The 23,031-nt window shown below is 33.7% G+C and overlaps 1 protein-coding gene across 7 annotated transcripts in view; it reads right to left on the minus strand.

Annotated features, from left to right (window-relative positions):
- Positions 1 to 22,552, minus strand: part of MGMT (O-6-methylguanine-DNA methyltransferase) — a 219,981-nt gene extending 197,429 nt beyond the window's left edge. For 2 of the 7 annotated variants that reach the window (XM_087932525.1, XM_087932523.1), the window contains exons 1-2: positions 17,954 to 18,020; positions 11,820 to 11,852 (exon numbers count right to left, since the gene is read on the minus strand). In XM_087932525.1, coding sequence (XP_087788651.1) covers positions 11,820 to 11,852; positions 17,954 to 18,016 — 96 coding nt within the window. In that variant the 5' untranslated portion in view covers positions 18,017 to 18,020. Of the gene's footprint in view, positions 1 to 11,819; positions 11,853 to 16,338; positions 16,384 to 17,953; positions 18,021 to 22,056; positions 22,217 to 22,407 lie in introns of those variants that run through there. The other 5 variants (XM_026710605.2, XM_087932528.1, XM_087932527.1 and 2 more) reach the window with 5 other exon arrangements.
- Between the last annotated feature and the right edge of the window lie 479 nt (positions 22,553 to 23,031).

Genomic DNA, 23,031 nt, shown 5'->3' on the forward strand with positions numbered 1-23,031 from the left:
AACATACTATTTTGTTCATTTGCTTCCTTGGGAGGCACCCCTGGAGCAACAATCTTCATAATATTGAGTAAAAATGATTCTATTAAACTTTTATTTTAATATTTCCCTAGTTCAAAATTTCAGAAATACTTGATTTTTTTAAAAAAAGAAATCTTCTTGGAATGATAGTGGTAAAGTATAAATTGAAAAGATAAGTTTAAAATTTAGAAGTATAAAATTTTCATTTTTAATCTATAATAAAAACATTTTTTTAAAAAACTATCTACTAAAACTTATTATTTTAGCTTTTATAAAAAGAAACAGTATCTCTTTTTAATGAAAACTTAAAATAACTGCCTTTTATCTTGATATAATATAGAACATGATTCGTTTTAGAATAGTACTTTTATTTTTAACTAATGGTATCTAATGACCTTGGCTGTTTTTGTAAGCAACATATATCCTGGTTTTGATCACCTTGGATATAAAAGAGCTGGCCTTCAGTATAAAATATATAAAATATATTTTTCTATTATGAAGCATGGTATTTCTATTTACAATTACCATAATATTTGCCAATTTTTAATGTCAGAATATCTCATCATTGCAAGACATACAAAGGATAGAGTACTGGGGGGGAGAGGCAGGTAAACTATCTTGAGAATAGTTCCCCAAAAAACTTCTATGTATTGTAATTAAAATGACATTATTCCAACAAATCTGTGAAAATAAAATACTATGTACATAGTTCATTGTCCCTAAATGTTAAAACTAGAACATTTGTGTTTAGCTGACCAAATTAAGTCTTTGTCATTAATAATATATGAGTACCAAAAAGGTGTACACTTCGGAACATGTATCAGAGCAAATATTAGGATGATTTGTGACTTAATGTTCTGTAAAAGAAAAAAATAGTTTCATGGTATAGTTTTGTAACCTTGAAGAAGTGTGTTTTACTGGCACTGCGCCCTTCAAGGTAAAAATGATCTCCCTGCTTTAGGAAGAGATGGTACAAAAGTTAAAATATGCTGCATTGAAATGATGAACCCAAGTTTTATGTAGAACAGGCTGCTTCAGTACCAACAGTGCATTTTATGTCTTTAAAAAATTAGATATCAAACTCAAAAACCCTATAGGTTTTAATACATAACTATAAGCCTTTATGATACAGTAAATATTTCAAAATAATATAATTATTATAATTGACTAGACCCTAAAAGAAAATAAAAAGTTCAATTTCAATTTATTGATGTTATGTCTTAGGTATACAGCACAGGTAATTCTCGATTTATAACCATTTATTTAGTGACTATTCAAAGTTACAACGGCACTGAAAAAAGTGACTTTTGACTTCTATAAGATACAATTTCAATGAATATCTGTAATAGAAAATTATAACTTAGAAAAAAAAAGGCTGAATGCAAAAATTAAAACTCTATTAAATACAATAAAATTATTCTGGTGTAAATATGCCTGGGATTCCATATAAATTCATCATAAATGTGTTTATCAAAATCAGTACATATGAATATAGACTTTGGGAAGCATTATATTCAGATTACGCATCTTTTTTAGACAGACAGATCATCTGAAACAGTCATTCCTGGATAAGTAAAAAAACCAGCCTTTTAAGAATGGTATCTCAGTCTGATACCAATCTTGTTTTCTCTATAGGTGAACAATAGAAAAAAATATACAGGTTGCACTTTTAAAGTTCCATTTATTTTCAAAAAATATTTTTAATGTTTAGATTCAGTATTTTGGGGGCACAGCAATGAGTTTTGCTTTCTTTCCTGTGTTTAAGTAGTTGCATGCTCTTTTAAGGGGTACAGCCCAAAATCATTACCGACATGAATAAAGGGGTGAGGAGTTAGCCATTTATGTTTGCCATTTGTACATTTGTTGCTTTTGATGTCATGGTTTTCTATCTTATTTACAGCTATTTTATTTTAAAATTAAAATGTTAAATATCTTAATATTTGTTTTAGTTGTCAGAGAACTGTATATTAAGTCGTACTATGCATATCTAGCCAATACATTATGTATTTATATTAACTGTCTATTGAAAATTTGCCAACAAAGTTTGGTGGAAAGTCTGGGACCATATTATTAGACAATAAAAATGAGAACTCAGACAGTATTCCTGTTCTGTAGGATACTGCCGTTTCCATAATATAAGCATAAATTATGGTCATGCAGAATGTGGCTATAAAGTTTATTTTTTCGTATATTAATATCTTTCAACACCTACTGGTAGTATATTGACTATTGATATAGATTTTGAGATGAAATGTGATATGCAGGGTTTACAAGTCTTTAGTCACATCCATGTTGTATCCATTATTGCCATTATTGTAAACAAAAACGCATTTTCAATTGAACAAAAGGCTGAATTTATGAACGTTAGCCTTAACTGTCTGAAGCATCTGTAAGGATTTTTGTGTCTGAATTAATATGATTTATTTTTGAAAAAAAATGAAAAGATGATCGAAAATTTAAATTCAAAAGGTCTTTTGAAAAAGAAAAAAAATGTAATCACAGTATGCAAAAACCTTTGATAATCAACTATTTTTAAAATACAGAAATGCAGCTAGCTAATGAGCCCAATAATTTTAAAAACATCTGATTAAAACAAAAATAGATTATGTTAATGACCTTTTCTTTCCAGACATTACCTGGTTATATAAAAGTTCTACAGAACTTTTACAATAACTATTACTTATGTCATAATGAATTACAAAGTCTAGATTAATTGAGTTTGATTCATCTCACTGGAAGAGAAGCTTATTGTAAGGGCAAACTGAACGACCCATAAACAAACAAATAGGGTATATTTTATCTTCACCTCTTCTTAAGATATTTTCAAATAAAAAAGCTGTCATGTTTTTTTTAGAATTCTTTAATGTGAAGATATTTTCCAATCTTTCTGACAAGTTTTATTTTAATGTGATGCGGTAATTAGTTATGAAAGCCAAGTCAATTGGCAACATTCCAAATACAACAATTTTCTAAATTTAATATATGTGTAGTCTACACTGTTTACTTACTTAGGTTGCTTGTTTGCCATCCCTTGCCAGACACTCTGTGTGGTTAATAATATCAATATAAAATAACATATTATTCAGACCTCCCAAAGACATATAAAAGTATCAGAAATCATAAAAACCAAAGGACAAAAGTCATGCACCTATCAAGGCCTAGGAGGGATAAGGATAACAAATCTCTGATTAGAATGAATAAAGAACGAATGGGAGAAGCTACTGAAAATTTGCAAAACATCTACCACTTAATTTTCAGCAAAGTTTAATGTAGCTACTATTAGGGAAAAAGATAGGTTTTGCTTTTAAACAAAGAACACTGTTTATTTTCCCCACAGGAACAGTTCTTTCCTTATAAATAAAATGGAAGAGCTAATCCAGATGTGATTACATCATATTACTAAACCTGCCCATGCTCTTGATGGTTATTTCTAGAAAGGAAAATCTGCCATCTAAAAACATTTATTTCCAACAGAAAATATAGTCCTATCAGGATAAATAAGTCTTACTATGTATAAGTTGGCTCTGCTGTGAGTCAACAACTGTGTGTTTTTTATTCACTTAATTTTGAACCTCTTGAAACTATCAATCCTATTTTTCCCAAGTTTTCAAATTATTCAAATTCTTCTCCTCCCGTTATATTTCCAAGAAAGCTTTTCTGGCTCTTTTGTTTACTAAATACAGTCCAATTTTTCTACTTTATCCCATATATCCATTTTTTTGTAAATTTTGCCTGCTCTGTCCAGTCTAAACCTTAACTACCAAAGAATGTCACTTCTGTAATTCTGGATAATATAAAAGTAGATTACCTATAGTAAGCATTCACAAGACATCTTTTCACTCTGCCCATATATAAACAATAGGCATAAACAATTGATTTTGGAAAATCTTGGTGACATTAAACATTTAACTGTGGTTTGTGGCTACAAAAGGCCCAGTTCTAGGAATCCCTTCTGATTCTACAAGGAATCAAAGCAGAATTTCTGTCTTTATCAGGTACCCAGAAAAACCAAGCACAGCTGACAATGCCAACATGCTGCAATCTCATCATGGATTTTAAGGGATATCAAGAAGAGAAGAAACTAATTAAAGTTAAAATATCCTGAATATAATCTTTATCTGTTGACTCAGCTCAAGAGATTAAATCCCTATATACTTGGTTATATGAGAGAAAGAGAGAGATTAGTGATCCCTTCCCAGCTGTTAAGGAGCAATACCTGAATATAGATTTCTTGTGGGAGACCATAAGAGAACACAAACATGTGATTGGAATGATGTCAGGTCCCAAAGGACATCAATTCAAACTTATACAAAAAGAAAGACATCTCCATACGTCTATATACACCAGAGAGAACATAACAGCATGATACCTTTATTAGTGCCCAAAGCAGAAGAATAATGGACTATAGTAGTTCATCTCAGCAAGGAAATTAGAAGCACTGTGGATATGTAATATTTCTAACCTGTTAAATTAACATACCTTTTCTATGAATTCAGCATTTCCATTCTGTATCTATAAAGAACTGCCCTCAGTTGAGCCAAGGTCTTATATAGCCCGCAAGCCATTTTGTTAATAGTTTAAACATATTAATTGATTATTCTGCTTTGCAAGAATTCATATCATAATTTATATTTAATTACACTTGTTTAATAGCCATTCCTTTTGGTTATGTTTTATAATTTTATAGTTTGGGGTGTTGAGTTATGAGCATATCAAAATTATGTTTTAAGATGGGCATACATACAAATAATTTAAATTAAAGAAATAAATACTATTGTTTCTCATGAAATTGGACAGAAAACTGAGTGTGGTGCCATAAGTTCAGTCTTCATCCTTATCATCACCAACATTATAATTAGAAAAAAACTTATCAAAATTTCAGATAAAACAAAATTTTAAAACTGTATAACTAATGTTGTAGAAGTCAGAAATAATATCAACACAAATTTGACTATTCAGAGACATGGGCAGAAAATAACACAATGGCATTCAACTGAGACAAACCAAAGTTTTGTTCTTAGGGAATAAAAATCAACTGCAGAGATATATAGAGGGAAATATCTAATTTTGCAAAAGCAATTGTGGAAAAGTTTTTAGAATAGTGTCAGCTGCCATCTCATACCTGCGCTTCGTAATCATTCGGTATCAGCTGCCATGGGCTCTAGAGGAGCTGGATGGGAGGGGAGATGCTTCGAGGGAAATGAAACTTCTCTGTTATGTCTCCAAGATGGACTTCAAGGACAATTGGCTAGGAATGAAACCTATGACTGAAGTGAACATTCTAAAAACATCTTGTTTGAATTTGATTGGACGTGGGGGCACAGTGATGGGAGGCAACTAAGGGAGGGAAAACTTAGACTTGGAGATTTTGACACACACTTTTTGGTTTTAGTTTTGGCTATGCATTATTGTAAGTCACTTGACTTCTAGTAAGCTATAACTTTCTCAGTAAATGGAGTTAAGAATCGTTCTTACTTAGAGGTTCGAGCTGAGGCAGTTCTGACAGAATACTTTATTTTTCAGAATATAAGACCCTGAACTATAAGACGCACCTAGCTTTTGGGGAGAAAAACAAGGTGAAAAAAAATCTGCCTCTGCCTCCCAGCAATTTGCCTGGTCAGCTTCAGCACAGCCTGATTTAGCATGACCAGCTGATTGTCAGTTGATACTGATAATCAGCTGTTCCAGTCTGCAGGGATCACCACCGCCTATTGCCGCAAGTCCCGTTTTTGGCCTCTGTGTGCTCCGTTTTCGGCCTCTTCAGCAATAGTCGGTGGTAATCCCTACCGACTGGAACAGCTGATCTTCGGGAGGCAGATCCAACCAACAATCAGCTGATCATGCTAAATCAGGCTGTGCTGAAGCTGACCAGGATATTTGCTGTATCGAAGCAAATTGCTGGGAAGCAGAGGCCAAAGGGTGGGGCCAACAGGTGGGCAGGTTTTTGGCAACATTTGCTGTATAAGATGCATAGACATTTCCATTTTGGGGGGGCGGAATGTGTCTTATACACTGAAAAATATAGTAGTATCTGAATAATTGGAAAGGAGTAAACAAATGGTATAATGTGTTATTGAAAAAAGCAAATGTAATCATCAGATATAATAATTACTTCAATTCTCTACTGATCATTGACTAAATATTTAACAGAAAGTCATACAGAAGGAGGTTAAGACCTGCCCTATTATTAGCCCAATGGACAGGCCACAAAATAATGAATCAAGTTTATTTATTTATGTTTGTCAAACATGTACAAGATAATAAGTATAGGTATGAACATAAACATGAACAAAGGAAGTAAATACAGATAAATGGGGACAGTAAGAAAGGGACGGTAAGAAGGCTGGTGCACTTATGCACGCCCCCTTTAAGGACCTCTTAAAAATGGGATGAGGTCCATGGTAGACAGTTTGAGGTTGAAGCTGTGAAAGGTTGTGGCTGTAACAACAGAGTCAGATAGGGTGTTCCAGGCATTGACCACTCTGTTGCTGAAGTCGTATTTTCTGCAATCAAGTTTGGAGAACTTTACCTTGAGTTTGTATGGGTTGTTTGCATGTGTATTATTGTGATTGAAGCTGAAGAAGTCATTGATGGGCAAGATGTTATAGCAGACAATTTTGTGAACCATACTTAGATTGGACTGCAGGCAGTGCAATTCCAGATTGTCCAAGCCCAAAATTTCAAGCCTGGAGGCATACAGAATACTATTGAGAGTAGAGGAGTTACTGAAAACAGATTCCAATTCAAAGTTAGTTAAAGATCCCTGGAATCAATTACCGAGAAAAATCATGTTTCTTGGAGCTTAATGGCACAAATAGCTCTTTTTATCTGTATCATTCTATGATCTAGGAACAAAGAGAAGGAGAGGTACAGCAGCATATTTGGGTTGGTGCGTTTTCTTTCTTTTATTCTTTTTAGACCCTTGCTTCCTTTTCTTCCCCAAAAATCAACAATACAATGGCACACTTCCTGTATTACCCCTACACTAAAAATATTGCATACTTTAGCAGTTTGGTTGAAGATAAGGAAGACGGTTCCTATTATAACAATTCTCCATTTTATTATTTCACCATTCCCCAAATCTGTGAAAATTTGCACAATGGTTGAGGATAAGGAAGGGAGAAGTCATTTTGTCAGCAGAACTCAGAATTCTAAATTCAAATCATATTTTCCAATCAACTGATATCTATGGAGATTCTCAGTCATCCAGGTCACAATTGTCCCAAAGGTGCCTTTTCAAGAGGCAATTGGGCTTTTTTTACTTTTTCTTTGAAGAGGTTTAACTTCTCATCCAAGAAGCTTCTTGAGCTTTGCCCACCATCCAGTCAGAGCTGAAGAAACGTCTTAGATGAGAAGCAAAACATCTTCAAAGAAAAACAAGGAAGTGAAAAAGCACCTTTGGGATAATCCACTGAGAGAGGAAAAATATCAGTATTTACACATAACTTTTTAAGCTATCAACATATATTGACATTTTCATTTTTTCTTATTAGTTATCTTTAAGATTTTTTTTCACAACCCAAAGTTAGCTTATTTCCATAACATATAAAATTAAATGACACCATGTCTGTTAGTTAGGAGGACTGAAAAACATTAGAAGAAGAAACAGTCAAGAAGCAAAGATAAGGGCAAAGTTGCTAGATATTTTTTTTAAAAAAAAGACAAAAAGGAGTAGGCAGTTATGACAGTTGATACTCCATCCACAGAGGAGTACAACTATTCTGCAATGATATTTTAGCTATTTTCACTAACAGTCTGTCGTATGTTCCCAAACATCCTTTTTATTAAACAGTCACCACAGCTGAAAAACCAGCAACTTTAAAAAATGCCTTGACCGTCAGATTTATCATTTAATCATTGGAAGTGGGCAAATGTTCCAAATCAACAATGAAACAAATGAACAATGAAAGCAGTAATAATTCTCACATTTAAGGAAATTGTATTTGTTGACCAACTCCAGCATGACATACATGTTCCACGGTTCAGTGCCCATTACAGGCTGCTCACTTGAGGGCAAAAATAAATGTGAAATAAAACACATCCACATTAAGCAAATTATACAATAGTTTTTTTAATTGTTAAATACTTGAACTATAACCATTTTAAGGCATAATTCCATTTTTAAATCAGATGCTTTAAAATAGTAAAACTGGCATGTTCTACTACTAAAGGAAAAAGATGAATTGCAAGTAGGTTAAAATCATGAATTTCTCAAGGTGGAGATCAGGAAAAAAAAACTGACTCAACAGAGAAAAAATATCTAAAAGAAAGATAAAAGCCTTGTTAAATAGCTTTGACAAGTGAGCTAATGAGCAAAGTCTGAAAGTCTGCACAATTTTACAATATTCTGTCTATACTTCTTTAAAAGTGCAGTGCTCTATGGAAAATGTTGGAGTTGAAGAGCTTATAGGGTTGGTGGAATATTTGCAACAGTCTTCCAAAGAATTACCAAGGCAGAGAAATGTCTGCATACCATTTTATACCTCCCCATAAAGAACCATATTTATATCAATCCAAATATAGCAATATTGTCATTCATGTTTAAAATCTATGAATTCTCCAATATGGAGATCAACAGAAGATAAACATCATAGAAAAACAAATCACTAAAAGAGAGAAAGAGAGAAAAGCATTGTTTAAAAGATTTGACAAGTAAGCTAATGACCAAATTTTCTAGGGAATGTCTAGGACCCAGGGAAAAACAGCATTGACTAATATTTTGTACATAAGTCTGTAACAAAAGGTAACATATTATATAATTTAATCTCAATCATATCAGTATATGCTCCAGCTGCAGACAATCACAAATCTCTCTGTGTTTTCTTTTTACTCTTCACAGGATGTTCTCCCACAGGAACAATTTCTATCTAAAATCCATGTTCTGTACTGCCCAAACTCACTCCATGATCGCTAGAAATGAGCATAGTGCTTCCAAAAACCAATTGTTTTCCAGACATGAAAAAAAATGGCAAAGCAAATTATATATAATATTCTCTTATTGAAATGGACAAAATTTCACAGAACAGTTTCTCATGTTATTTGACAAGCTCAAATCAGAACAAACTAAGAGAAAAGGCAACTAGGCATAACACAATAAAAGATATTACCTTCACAATGTATTATTGCTGCCAATTATATCATTTCAGCTTAATTTCAAAAGCACAATCACGCTCAACTGTAAGGTTTTTTTTTAAATTTCAAACTGTATTACATTAAGGCAATAACTCACCTTCCAGCAAGAATATTGGTCTCTCTTATTGCAAAAATACATTTCATAAATACTTCATTGACAAGTTAAGCTAATTCAGGTTAATTTTATTGTATTTTGGTTCTATCTCACATTTGTGTGCAATTACCTCTATAATTTTATTGCTACACCAGAAAATAATCATACCAATTATTTGAAAAAGAAAGCATATAAATTCTAAGTCACAGTTGCTGGCATTTTTGATAAAATAGCAGCTTTATCTCTGAAAGTGGCAGGGACATCAGATAAATCATGCATCAGTCAAGTGCAGCTGACCCCCAAGTGCATTGCACAATATCAGAAGTGCTTCAAAAGAAACTTTCCTGGATCATCCATCATCCTCCATAATACTAAAATAGCTACACCTGAAAAGTCAGAACTAGAGGATAATAGTAATAATAATCCATCCAAGCAGTATGTGTAATCCTATTAACAATATTTCTCTTTAACTAAAATGAGATATGATACACTTAAATTGGCGCATAAGCAAATAAGACTATTTCCATTGCCATTGTTAAACAGATTCAGACAATACTTTTGCAATAATTGTAAAATTGTCATCTATATAACATATACAAAAACTTATGCTAAAATAAATTGTATATTCATATAATATCTGCTAATTTTAAAGAGATTGGTCAAATATTTCCAAAGAAGATTGTTGCTGACATTCTGAATTGTAAACGATATGCAGGTGGCTATAAATCCTAACATTCATAATACAAAGGAACAAGGAAAGCTGAGTTTGAAATTGGGCTTTTGTAGAACTAATGCAAGAACTAAGAGACTAGGCAGGAATTGATGTCATATTCTTAACATCCAAAATACAGCACAATATAACAATTTATATATTCACTGAACTTTTTATCATACTAGTACAGCAAACTTACCTAATTTAAGAGTGAAATAAAATGTTTTTTAAAAAGCTAAAAGTGAAACCAGGGAGAGGAACAGAATTAAAATGAAGAATTTTTAGATCTACTTCAGGGATATCAAACTTGCAGCCCACAGGCTGGATGCATCATACACTGGCTGAGGCCACTCCGGTTTAGCAAAGAGAAAAAAAAGTTGCAATAGTCATGTGACAACAATGTGATTCAGCAAGTTACCCCTACTCTACAGGTTATAAAACTTCCCAACCCATTTTAATAAGAAAAGCTAGGATATATAAAATCACAGTATAACTTTTTATGCTCATTAACTATGAAAAAATGCTCGTTATTACCAATGAATTAAGTGTGAGGGAGTTTGTACTGAACCTGCATTTTGAAGCTATGTATCCTCTCCAATATAGGAAAGCATATAATGACAGCCAGATTAATCAGGTTAAATTGTGGAAAACAGTCTATTCGCAATTATAGCTTCCACAAATTAAACTGAAGAAGACTTATTTATTGTTCTATGGCACTTTGGTGGTCTCCCTAAAATTGCATTTTCCCCTTGCCCAAGAATGCTAGAGCTGGGACAAAATTCAGGAGTGATCCTATTTCAATAGATTCTATTCAAGCCATTATTGATTGGCAGTAATAGTATAAACCCAATAACTCTAATTCTACATACATATTTTGTATTATCCTGCACATAAAATAATATATAAAATAATTGTGTGTGCCTTCACTTCTAAGAGTGAAACATAAAGGACAAATTTATGTAGTTTTTATAACTTTCCACAGATTTAAGCAATTGAGGCACATATGAATAGACGTTTAGACAACATTACAATTCATTAAGACTATCATGTAAAGTCAAGAATATTAAAATAAATATAAGGAAAAATGTTATAATTTCATATTTATCATTGTTCTATGATTTTCTTCTTTTGAAGTGTGGAATTGGAGAAGGCATACCCTAAATCACACCAATCTGTAGAAATTGTCAAATAAATTAAAAAGCAGATATTCCTACATCTGATGGATTTGACTGCTGTGATTTGTAAATATGAGTTGCACTAGATTAACACACATTCTGAACAAGCTCTCTTACCATCAGAAAGAGACGGGTGAGGGAGAGAAAAAAAAGAATATTTTTCAAGTAATATATGCATACCTTATGATTTTTCTAACATATTCTGCATTTAAATGGGACATCAGCTACCAATGCTGCTGTTCGATGAACAATTATTAAAATATAGTGCTCTATAGAATTTATATACCCATTAAATACACAGAATATCAAACACTACACATGAATACACAATATCAATGTGAAAACAAAACTTTAGGTTTTATTTCTTTTGCTTTTCAGAAGATTAATCTAGTCACAGGACAGAAAAGGCTCAGTTAACCCTAAAAAGTATAGCAATGTTCAATTAGGTTATGCTCTGTGGAAGATAAATATGTGATGCAGAAAGGTCTACTGCTGCCTGTTACCAACCATGACAGAGTTACTGAGATTTACAATGCAGCATCAATCTTGTTGACTGGATTTTTAACACTGACTGCTGGACATTGGGGAAGGATGCCAACTTTGTTATGTGAATTCTTCTCCAACATTATTACTTTGTGCGTGGACTTAAATGCACTATTTTTCTCCCATCATCCTTACAGCAACTTACTTGTTTACGCAGTTCTGAAGCCATGTCAAATGCCTAAGAGAAAAGAAAAGAATGAAACTCATTAGGAAAAAAACACCACAAAAGCATTCATTTATACACAGCTATGTACAAAAATGGCATGGCTCCATAGTATATCTTCTTTTATCATATAGAAACTCACAAAAAGCTGGTTTCACACTTTACAGCCTAACACAGAAAATGGAGTTTTTTTCTATTGAGCAAACAGGAATTTTGAAGTTCAGCAGGTCATTTATCATCTGTAATGAGTCATAATCAACAAATGACTATATAAAGCTTTCTCTCATCGCTTGTCTTGTGAAATAAAAATTCACAGGAAAGAACAGCAACTTAAGATCCATTCAAAAACCTGTAAAAATAGTGCATTCCAGATGAACTATATATTTGAAGACTCCCGTTTACCACTTCTCTGTTTCCATTATTTCTAATCAGGCTAATTTTTCCCATTCATGGGCAGAATGATTTAGATTGGTTTACCAATTACCTATCTACATCCTAGTCTACATCCAAGTTATCATTTGGAACTCAGCTCCGTTTATTTCAGCAAAGCCTAAAGTAACTTGTTTTTACTATGGTGGTCTAAAACGCTGATAGAAAATGAGAAACAAGCTCAATACTAAAGAACTGAGGTCACCTCTCTCTCTAAAACTTTTTATCGTGCCTTACAACAACCTAAGTTACAATGAAAAATGTAGATTAGCTTTATTTTGTTTGCTGGAGGCCTTTTCTTTGCTAATTCAGACACGTATACACAGGGAATATTCTCAGATCTTAATTAGAGGGGTGGGGATGTTGAATTTTCAACAAATGGACTTCTCCCAAGTGTTTTAGTTAAACGTGTGTTAAAAATAAAGAGCTCTGAACAGCCTGAATAGAAATCATATCCCCTTTCAATCATGCTAACCCAATTTAGTACAGGTAATGTGACCAGCCAAGACCTAGATTTCTAAAATAAAATAGAGAAGTATATTATTTTTAAAATTGAGACAATCTATTGTATTTCGAACACATGGGAAATAATTTTCAACTATTTTATCATTAATATTTCTTCCAAGATACATTAATAGTTTTATACCCCATGTTTACATTCTGATTTGTTAAACTGTTATGAAAATAGCTATGAGAAATATTATGAAATATCACTATACATCGTTCTATATCATCAAACATGAAACTTAAATGTTTTATATTGGCTGACATAAAAGGAGACATTCAAATTATTATTATCTTCCACTTTGTACATAGAGGACATAAGGATCATTATGGGAATGTTAAAAACAAGAAAAATATTTAGAATGTTGTCAGTATCATATAATACAAAGTCATAATCTGTCTTTAGCCATTTCATTGGCTAAAAGGCCACAGACACTTTAACAACTGACATTGCTAGTCCTGACTCCAAGAATTGTGCTGTTGTTTGGCTGAGTTTGAGAACATTCTATGCTAGTAGATCAAAAGCAGAGGTTGGAATATGTTGCAAAGCAAGCTGCTGTTTCTCTTGCAGTTAGATGTTAGACGTGCCTTAGCTTGCCACTCAGAGAAGATCCCAGCGTGAGAGAAAAAGTATAACTGAAACTAGAATCCATTCTCAATATCTAAAGAGATATTCAAAGAAGCATTTTAAACAATGCACTTAAAATGTGTCATTTTAAATATTCAATTGTTTCTTTTAAATAATTTTTAATTTAAAAATATATTTTAATGATTTTGCAATAGCACAAATGTATGTGCATTTCTCTGCAGATTACCATTTGCATCAAATTACACTTCCAGATTTTGAAATATGATGAGATAGAGAGAATATTACATATATTACTATAAAAGCTAAAAAAAAACCCTTTCACCTTCCAACTAATACACTTTAAAAAAACTTTCAAGGATTCACTGCTTCCTTGTTCCCAATCTTAATGTATTTGTAAATACCTTTCACTTACATTCACTTCTCAAAATTTAAATCTTCCCATACTTGTTGTCCTTGCATTTGAAAAAAAGACATTAGGAAACGTACAAAAGATTTAGAAAAAGTCAGTATCCTATATGTCACTAAAAAGGGAAGAATCATATTACAAAGACAGCATCTGTTCTATTCAAAAAAAAATTAAAATTCTTAAGCATGCAAAAAATAACTGTAAGTGGCCTCATTAAAAAGCGACCATTCCATGGTTAACAGGGTTTAAAAAATACAATAAATGCACAAAATATCTATTTCTGCTCAAGACTGGGAAGTACTAATACATACAAGCCTGTCTCAATTTAATATTCAAATAAAAGCTATTATTATATCAATCCAGCCTATGAATAAAATTTCATATGAAAACATTTAAAGTACATTAGATTTTTGATCAAGATGAAAAAAACCAAGCAATCTATTTTAATTGGGTTCCCATGGTAACTGTACAATTGGGTTTTTCAATGTAACATCCCAAAGGCCCAATGCGTACTTGTAAAATATACTTCAAACAGCCTGAATTGTTTTTACATTACAGCACTCCCTGGAAGATCAATTACTGTTCATCCCCACCCTAACTATTAGTGGCACACATTGTTAACACTACTGGCCATATTAACATATGTCATGTAAGAAACACCACATCTAGCCATAATTATTTAAAAACCAAGCTGCATACTTTTAGACCTTCAAACACATTTTATATAAAGCCAATACCAGTTGTCATGTTTACCAAATGTAGGAAATCAAACTCAAATATATGCCAAGCAATTTAACTTTTTATATTGATTTCAAGCATAGAATCAATCATTAATAATTACATTATAAGATGACCCTCAAGGTTAATCATATTCTTAGTGGCTCTCACTATGGAATTATCAACAACCACTAAATGGAGATAACTGAAAAGAATTCAAATCCACCTTTTAAATATTAATGGCACAATATAAAACAAAGCATACTTAGTAACAGAGGACTGTTTTATGTGCAATAATTATAGCAGCAATCTTTGTCTCCTTCCTATTCATGAACACTTCACTCAACTAGCTCCAATTTCAAGGAGCAATAGTTTAGGCAACAATCCATAAACCATCTGTATTTGTACTCGCTTTATCTTTACTCCACTGGATGCAATTTATTAAGTGCTGTATCTACCAAGTTGCTACTTATAGTTCCAGTTTTCTTTTACACTACAGTAATGTAGTTACATTATCTAGGCAAAGTGTTTTACTTAAATACATTGGAAAGTCTTCTTCTTGTGCCATATCCATCATCGGATGTTGGCGATCATGTTGGCAATCCTATTTTTATGAACAGCCGCACAAAAAAGTGCTATTGAATTTTGTCCAAACCAGTCCCTTAGATTTTGAAGCCATGATGTTCTTCTTCTGCCTTGACCTCGTTTGCTTTCAATCTTTCCTTGGAGTATTAAGTGAAGTATGCTGTATTTTTTGGGGTATCATATCGTATGTCCAAAATATTCTAACTTTCATTGGAAAGAGCTTAACACAGCTCTAACAGAGAAAATCCAGGTAACTGGGCTAGTAAACACTTTTAAGTTTGCATAAAAGATAATGATAGCCATTAGATTCAACTTTCCCAGGAATTATTTCTGCAGATAAGCCCATCAGTAAAAATGATATTTTCATGAGTTACACAATTGTCAAAATCCACTTCACAATTCCCTTTTTATTTGTAATTTCCCTGAATAGCAATGATTATATTCAAAAACACAAGCCTGCAATAGAGTATTGTGTAGAAATGCTGAAGCATCTAAATGTTTTCAGTACTTAAAATAATTATTTCATTGCTTGCACTTTACAATGATTGATCTAAATAACCATAAGACAATTTAAATATCATTATAACCTCAATTGATCAGTCAGCATCTTGCAGTGTTACAAGGCAACGTTACTCTCTCTTATTGACTAACAAGACAAGGTTGCAGGAACACAGCTTGCACTCATTGAACAATTAGCATGTCTTCTATCAGCAATGTTTCACTTTCCTAACATAGTCAAATAATATACAATCTGGTATTATCTAGTTCTTGGGAAATGTTAAAAATATTGAGAAACCACAGGTCTAACCTAAAGAATAGACAGATATAGTATGAGAACTTTATTTCTTTTACAGAACAAAAGCAAGTAATATCAATATCAATATCTGTGGGATACAAAATGCACCTTAGACTCACAGATATTTAATTTTGGATCATTTTCCTCAATAAATAATATGTAAGTATAATAATTTTGACTCATTTCTTTAATGTGGAGAAAAGATCCCATTTCAGGTCACATTTGCAGAAATACTGAAGGTTCAGAAACTTTTAAGCACCACATCAACAGATGTTGCTAATCTAATAATGCAGTTGTTCTGAATGCATTAGGAGCTTTAAGTGTATAAGAAGTGGGACAGCTATTATTAATCTCATATACTACCATCCTGTGCCAGATAGCTTCACTTCCTGTCACTACCTTTTTCCACACAGATTCAGCGCCAAACAGAATCAAATATTCTTAGACCAGGCCAAAATGTTACATAAATACTTACCAGATATTTTCTGCTTTACAAGGCCAGGAAGGATCCGTCACATTTCTGTTGATTCAAAAAGGAAATAAGACAAATCCTAGAATGTGCATCTTGGGACTTAACTTCTTGCTTGCAGTGCAGAATTATGCTGTTACTCACCAAATACAGGGCCATGGTTCTAACAGGTTCTGTGAAATCTGACAGAAAATTCACATATATACACCAGTGGACCTGATATAAATACTGAGCCCCTGGGGGGTAGAGGCAGGAAGCACAGAACAGGTATAAATCCAGAAGTATAATTGTTCCCCCCAAAAATTATGAGTGATTGGTGTGAGTCGGAAAAACAGTACACTTAATTAAATCAGAACAGACTTTTTAAAAAAGTATTTCACAATGCATGAATATAAAATGCTCTAACCTAAACCTGACTATAGCCCCAACCTAAATTACATGGGAAGAAATAAACTCATGTTAGCCAAAACAATGGCTATTACCATTTCAGGTTTGCAGGGCTCTTCCTAAAACATGCATGTTGTGTTTTAGCTTGTGGGGGTCCTGTCTCTTCAGGGAGCATAAAACCAAAGGCAAAAAGTATGTAAAAATGAAGCTACTTTTCTAATCTGTACTTCAACAATTAGACCAATTTTCTTACATTACTGATAGCTTCGTTTTTGCCATTCCAGCTTTCTTAAGAATACAGTGAACTACAGAACTGCACAATCTGTCAATAAAGTAAGCTTATTTTGAACTACTGTCCATATGACTCAATTTGTCAGTAAAAACTGCCACCAGCGCTGTGCTTGCAGAAAAATGTCCATAAACGCATTATTGCGACTGGCAGATCGATGTCTATAATAAAAACAAATAGATTTAACAAGTGCTTGCTTTTACGAGTTGTGCTATTGGTAGAACGTGCATTCAGTTTCACCCCTTGACTTCTGGGAACAGGCAATGCAGACTGCATTGGATAGTTTGCTGACTCTACAAGTGCTGCAAACAGGAAATTTTTCTAACATGGGAGATCTTTAAATATATAATACACTGACATATACAGTTTAGAATGTGCACATATGATATACTTAAGATTTAGCTCATTTCATGGGTTTCTTTAAATATGCAACTTTTTCCCTATGAAAGGGTAACACTTTCTTTTGTCAAAATAGTTTGAAGTCTACCATAAAATAGCTGCATCATGGCTCACTATGGTTGATGATGATGCAGAAAGGAACTGCATTTTGTTCCCGTGAGACTGATTCAACTACTCTGGTTGAACTGAGAATTGAGAACAACCACTGCTATATAAACTGAGTTTTTAACATTCAACACCTGCATTAGGATGCCATCTTTTATGTTAGTGGTCTCCAGGGCAGTATAAGAAATAGTCATATAGTCTTCAAAGAAAACAACATTCTTAACATTATAATAAATACTCTGTAACAGAAGCCTGTACTTATATACACATATGCAACCCTCACTGAATGCCATAAATTTACTTTCCAGTAAAAGGCTATCAACAACTAAAAACACCACTTACTTTTTTTCTAATAGAAATTAGTCTGATCCCAAATCAAGAGTGCCATCAGAGACTAACTATATTTGCATCAGTAGCATTTGTAACTTGTTATCCTAATACCTTTCCAGTCAGGCCCTGGTGCTTTGTGTTTAAGCAATCCCTGATAGCCTTCCCAGTGGGCATGAACTTCTCCTTCAGGCTACTACCGCTTTAGTGATGCCATTAACTGATTCTCTACATACCGTAAGCATTAAACAGTAGTGACAAGTTAATTACGGACTTATCAGGAGATAAAGTAGCCACAGTAACACAACTTACTGTAGAACTAGTATAGCTTCCTATAGGGTATGGTGCAGTAGCTACATAAATAGTGTAATTAATTTGTCATGGATCAGACGGTAGATAAAACTTGCTGAGGCCAGCTTCCAAGCAAAGCTATTTTACCCAAACCTTTAAATATATGTTTTATTTTGAAAACCTGAAGTCATATCATGGCAATATTTATTAACAGCCTAAGCAACTGACTCATTAGATAATGTGTAAATACTAGACAGATAAATCCCAGAGCAGGATCATACCTGATTGCCTGGCCATTTATATATTAATGTTTATTATTATTAAATGAATTTTAACACATCTTGTAGGACACAATGAAATGAAAAAGCAGTTATAGAAAAAAGAATAATATTTTGACCCTGAGATTTCATAATTAATATTATGAACTGTGAACAACTAAAACTTTATTAGAGAACCTGAAATACTTTCCTTCCCCCAATACTAAATAATTTATTTTGTCCCTATTTCTCTTTCCAACATGACCTGGAAATTTATGCTACAATCTTTTGAGATAAACCTGTGCAGATTAATGATGAAGACAGGAAGTGCTGATAAAGGCTACTTTAGCAAGTATCTTAAGATCTCTCCCCCCCACCCCCCACCTCTGTGTGTGTGTGTGTGTGTGTGTGTGTGTGTGTGTGTGTGTAGCCATAAAATGGAATATTATATTTTCACATAAATGAAATATGTTAAGCAATATATTCATATACCAAAATACTTCCAGGTTTTCTAAAAGCTACAAAACGCAGGACTTCGTTTGAATTTCTGTGCTGAATACTTAAAGATCACTTCTTTATAAGTTATATTGTTTCATAAACAACTTTGTGGAAACTGGTAGGTCTGTTCCTGCCAGTCTTGAGAAAGAAAGAATTCATGGTTTTTCTTGTTTAAAGTCTAACAAAGCCATTTCTGACAGCCACAAAATAAAGCAGAGTAAAAAGCAGAGTTTTAATATGCATTCTGTATATCAAACTATTTTATATTAGTATATTTTCATAATTTTCATATTTAAAAACTCAATATCATATTTTGAGAAAATACTGAGTTGAGGTTTCCAGGTAGCTTGCTTTAGTTGTACATATAAGCTAACTACTGCATCAATCAACAATCTGAGTCTTTTGAACATGTATATTTAAAACAGGACAGTTTTTTCCTACATTCAAATTTCTAGAAATTATAATTAGAGCCCCAAATCTTATTCACCATAATAAATTTGACAAATTTAGATAAAATTCATTTCTCACAGTGACTGGCTAACATTGAAATATTTGCTGCTTCACTGAAAGCTAGGCTGCCCTTAAAGGCTTTCTTTCAATGTTAATCACAAAAATTATCTATCTGTTAAGTCAGGGATGTCAAACGTGCTTCGTCACATCGTCATCATGTGACATATAGTGACTTTTCCTCCCCTTCGCTAACCCATGGGTGGGGATGGTCAGCACGTGATGCATCTGGCCCATGAGCTGCAAGTTTGACACCCTTGTGATAAGTTGTCTGAATAAAAATAACCAAAGCTCTAGTTATATAAAAAGAAAAAAACTTCAGCAATTGCTATAATGCTGAGTCTATCAAAATCTAAAAGTATTTGAAGTCAAATTTAAAGACCATAATTGGATAACAATGCTGAAAGTTGTTCCTACAGCACCAATTAATGTTTTTCATTTAAAATTATGTTTAATTAAACATAAGCACTCTAATTTGTATGATTTCAGAATTCCTATGCTATGTTATTGCTCTTACAGTTAGGCAAATAAATAATTATTCACTATTTCATAAATAATAAAAATCAAGTAACTGCTCAAACTAATCAAACTATATTGCAAAATGCTTACTGAACTATAAATTAATGTATTTAATCACATTTGCACAATTGTTTAAAAATATGTCAAGAAATATCACTGGAAAATTGATTGTAATCAATGATATAAAATAAGAGTTCTCGTGATTTAAATCAATTATTTAAATCATCTTGATTTAAATCAATCCTGCTTGTGTGTGCCACATCTGCATTTTTTTATGCAGAGTGGTGAATTTCTTCTGAATTGGAGGAAACTGATGTTTTCATTAACTGAAGTGAAATTAAAAGCCATGGATTTTATGTCTTTGTGAAACATCTTATGGTTATACGTCTTTTGCTTACAACATTTAATTCAAAGTTCTTTAAATTTCGTTAAAGATATATATATATATATATATATATATATATATATATATATATATATATATATATATATATAAAGATATAATAAAAACAAAATATTGACATAAATGTAATCTGCAATTTTGAATTCCTCAATATGTGGCATTCACATAATGAATGAAGAAGCACATCTGCAAGTAAACCATGCTGCTCCATTCATAAACCAACTTTGAATTACCACAATTTTATTACAGGTAAACAAGAAAGATAACTAAACCTTTAAAGAAATGAAACTAAGAGTGGTGAAAATGTAATATTAATGCACGTTCTCACTTTTTTTCTATCTACCCAGAGATGCTCACATGGATGCTTGGTTGTTCCAATTATAAAGTCAATTTTAAAAAGCTATTTAAATATAGACCTTTTTGGAAAGCCCAATATAGTCTTCTCTAGACACCAAGCCAATGAACACCCTCACTTCCCAACACCCTAAGTAAACAGTAAAAATAAGCTTGTACAAGAATCTAAACTATTACACTTTTCTCTCAAGATTCAGACTCCCCTCCCACTCAGGATTGTACAAAAAGTAATAATCGAAACATGGCAGGAAAAGCTAGGAAGATGAAGGAAACTATAGTGGACTGTTTTGTTTTAATTTTTTTTAAATTCCCTCTTAGCAGGATTACTACACATACTGTATCCAGTGAGTTTGGTTTTGGTTTTCAAGTACTTTAATATTTCAATATTTTGCTTTGGGAATGGGAAAGCCACCCTTGGCTTGGGGAAAATCACTGATGCATTTTGAAGCAGGACCATCACCAAATGTTAGGAATAATTCATATGTGTGAAAATGAGAGCAAGTCAAGACATTGGAAGCAGATATTGAAAGGAGCCAGGGCTGAAACATTACGCCAAGTGGATATTCCAATGTTGTTATTTTTTAACGGTTATAAAAGGCATTGATCTCTTGGCTCTATCATTAGGTCACTAGGTGTTTCAGGCTCCTTACCTGCCTCCTACCTAAGAATGTACAGGTAGTGCTCAATTTATGAACAAAATTGTGCTCAAAAGTTATGTTGCTAAGTGAGAGATTTAAGTGAGTCTTGCCCCATTTTACAACTTGTCTTGCCCCATTTGTTAAGTGAATACTGCAGTTGTTAAATTAGTAACATGGTTAAGTGAATTTGGTCTGCCCATTGACTCTGCTTGTCAGGTTTCAAAAAGTGATCACAGGACCCCACATGACTGCAATTGTCATGTGAGTCAGTTGTCAAGCATCCAAATGTAAATCATGTGACCATGGTGATGCTGCAAACAGTCATAAATGTGAAAAATGGTCCTAAGTCACTTTTTCCAGTGCCATTTGTAATTTGTGAAAAGTGAGATAAGCTGTCAGACACCTTTGCAGAAGAAACACACAGCCCGAGAGGCCTGTTTCTCAATTCTAGTCATAATCCCTTCATTATATACACCAGGGATGAATTATTACATTATCAGGTTGTCACCATTCTTTGGAAGGGGGGGGGGGGATGGATGGATAGATAGATAGATAGATAGATAGATAGATAGACAGACAGACAGACAGACAGACAGACAGACTAGATGATGGATGGAAGGACTGCCTGCCTGTTTGCCTTTTGGAATCTCCTTTTTTTCGATCTTAAATCGCCTGGAACTGAAGCTGTGGCTGCCAGAAAAACACGCGCCAATTTCAGTGTTGGCGAATCTGGTCCAAAGTCCCACTCACATTTAAGCCCCGAAGCCTCTTTTGCTAGAGGAGGATCCCGGAACTCAGCAGCCAAACTCCGATTGGCTGAAACCGGGACTCTTTCGCGCGCGAGCCTACCCCAGCTGACCTAAAGGAAAGCAAAAGTGCCGGACGCAGAGCGAAGAGGGATGGAAAGGAAGGGGGGAGGGGAGAAGACGCTGCGAATGAAGCCTTGCCTTGTGGGCCTTGTAGTTAAAAGGATTAGAGCACAGTACCGCCTTCCTAATACGGTAAACTACAACTCCCAACAAGCTTCACGCACCGCCCGCCCTTGACTTAGTTCATCGCGCATCCACTGCCGCCTAATTTTCCCGCTTTTTTCCCCTTTACCTTTTTATAGCGGAAAAGTGAAAGGGTGTTTCGAAACGCCTCTCCTTTTTTTGCATATACGTACAAGCAACTAAGTGAATCCTTTTGAGTTGCTTTCCTAGAAGCGCTTTCGCTATTAACGTGCCTGCCGCAGAGGGTGAAGGGATATGATTCCTTCTTGGTGAAGAGTGCCCACGCTTTTTGTCATACTGTTCGACAAAGAGCAAGGGAAAGGCTGCTTCTCCAGGGCTAGTAAGCCGTCGGGGCGGCCTGTTTTCTGCGTGGGCAGCGCTTCATGCTCTTGAAACCCCGGGCACTGATCGTATCGACCCATACGGTCGGCTCTGTTTCTCCTCAGTTTGTTTCTGCAAGAGTTTCCTGTCTCCCAACCCGAAGAGGGGATAGTCCCACCTCTCTTGGACATGAGCATCTTTTTCACACCTGTGTCATGTTTGTAGATAGTGTTAGTGTTGGAAGCTTTAAAAGACACTTCGCTTGGTTAATGCACTTTTCAAATGCAAAAAAAGAGACCTTTGAAAAATAAAAGCTGTAAGACGTTCTCTGCTTAGGAAAAAAATTAAAATTAAATGGGCATCCTCCATCTTCTCACCATGTACATGTATACATCCGAACTACTCTTCTTTT

The sequence above is a fragment of the Pseudonaja textilis genome, chromosome 4, assembly GCF_049901715.1.
Source record: "Pseudonaja textilis isolate UNSWEBS1 chromosome 4, rPseTex1.2, whole genome shotgun sequence".
Lineage (NCBI taxonomy): Eukaryota > Metazoa > Chordata > Lepidosauria > Squamata > Elapidae > Pseudonaja > Pseudonaja textilis.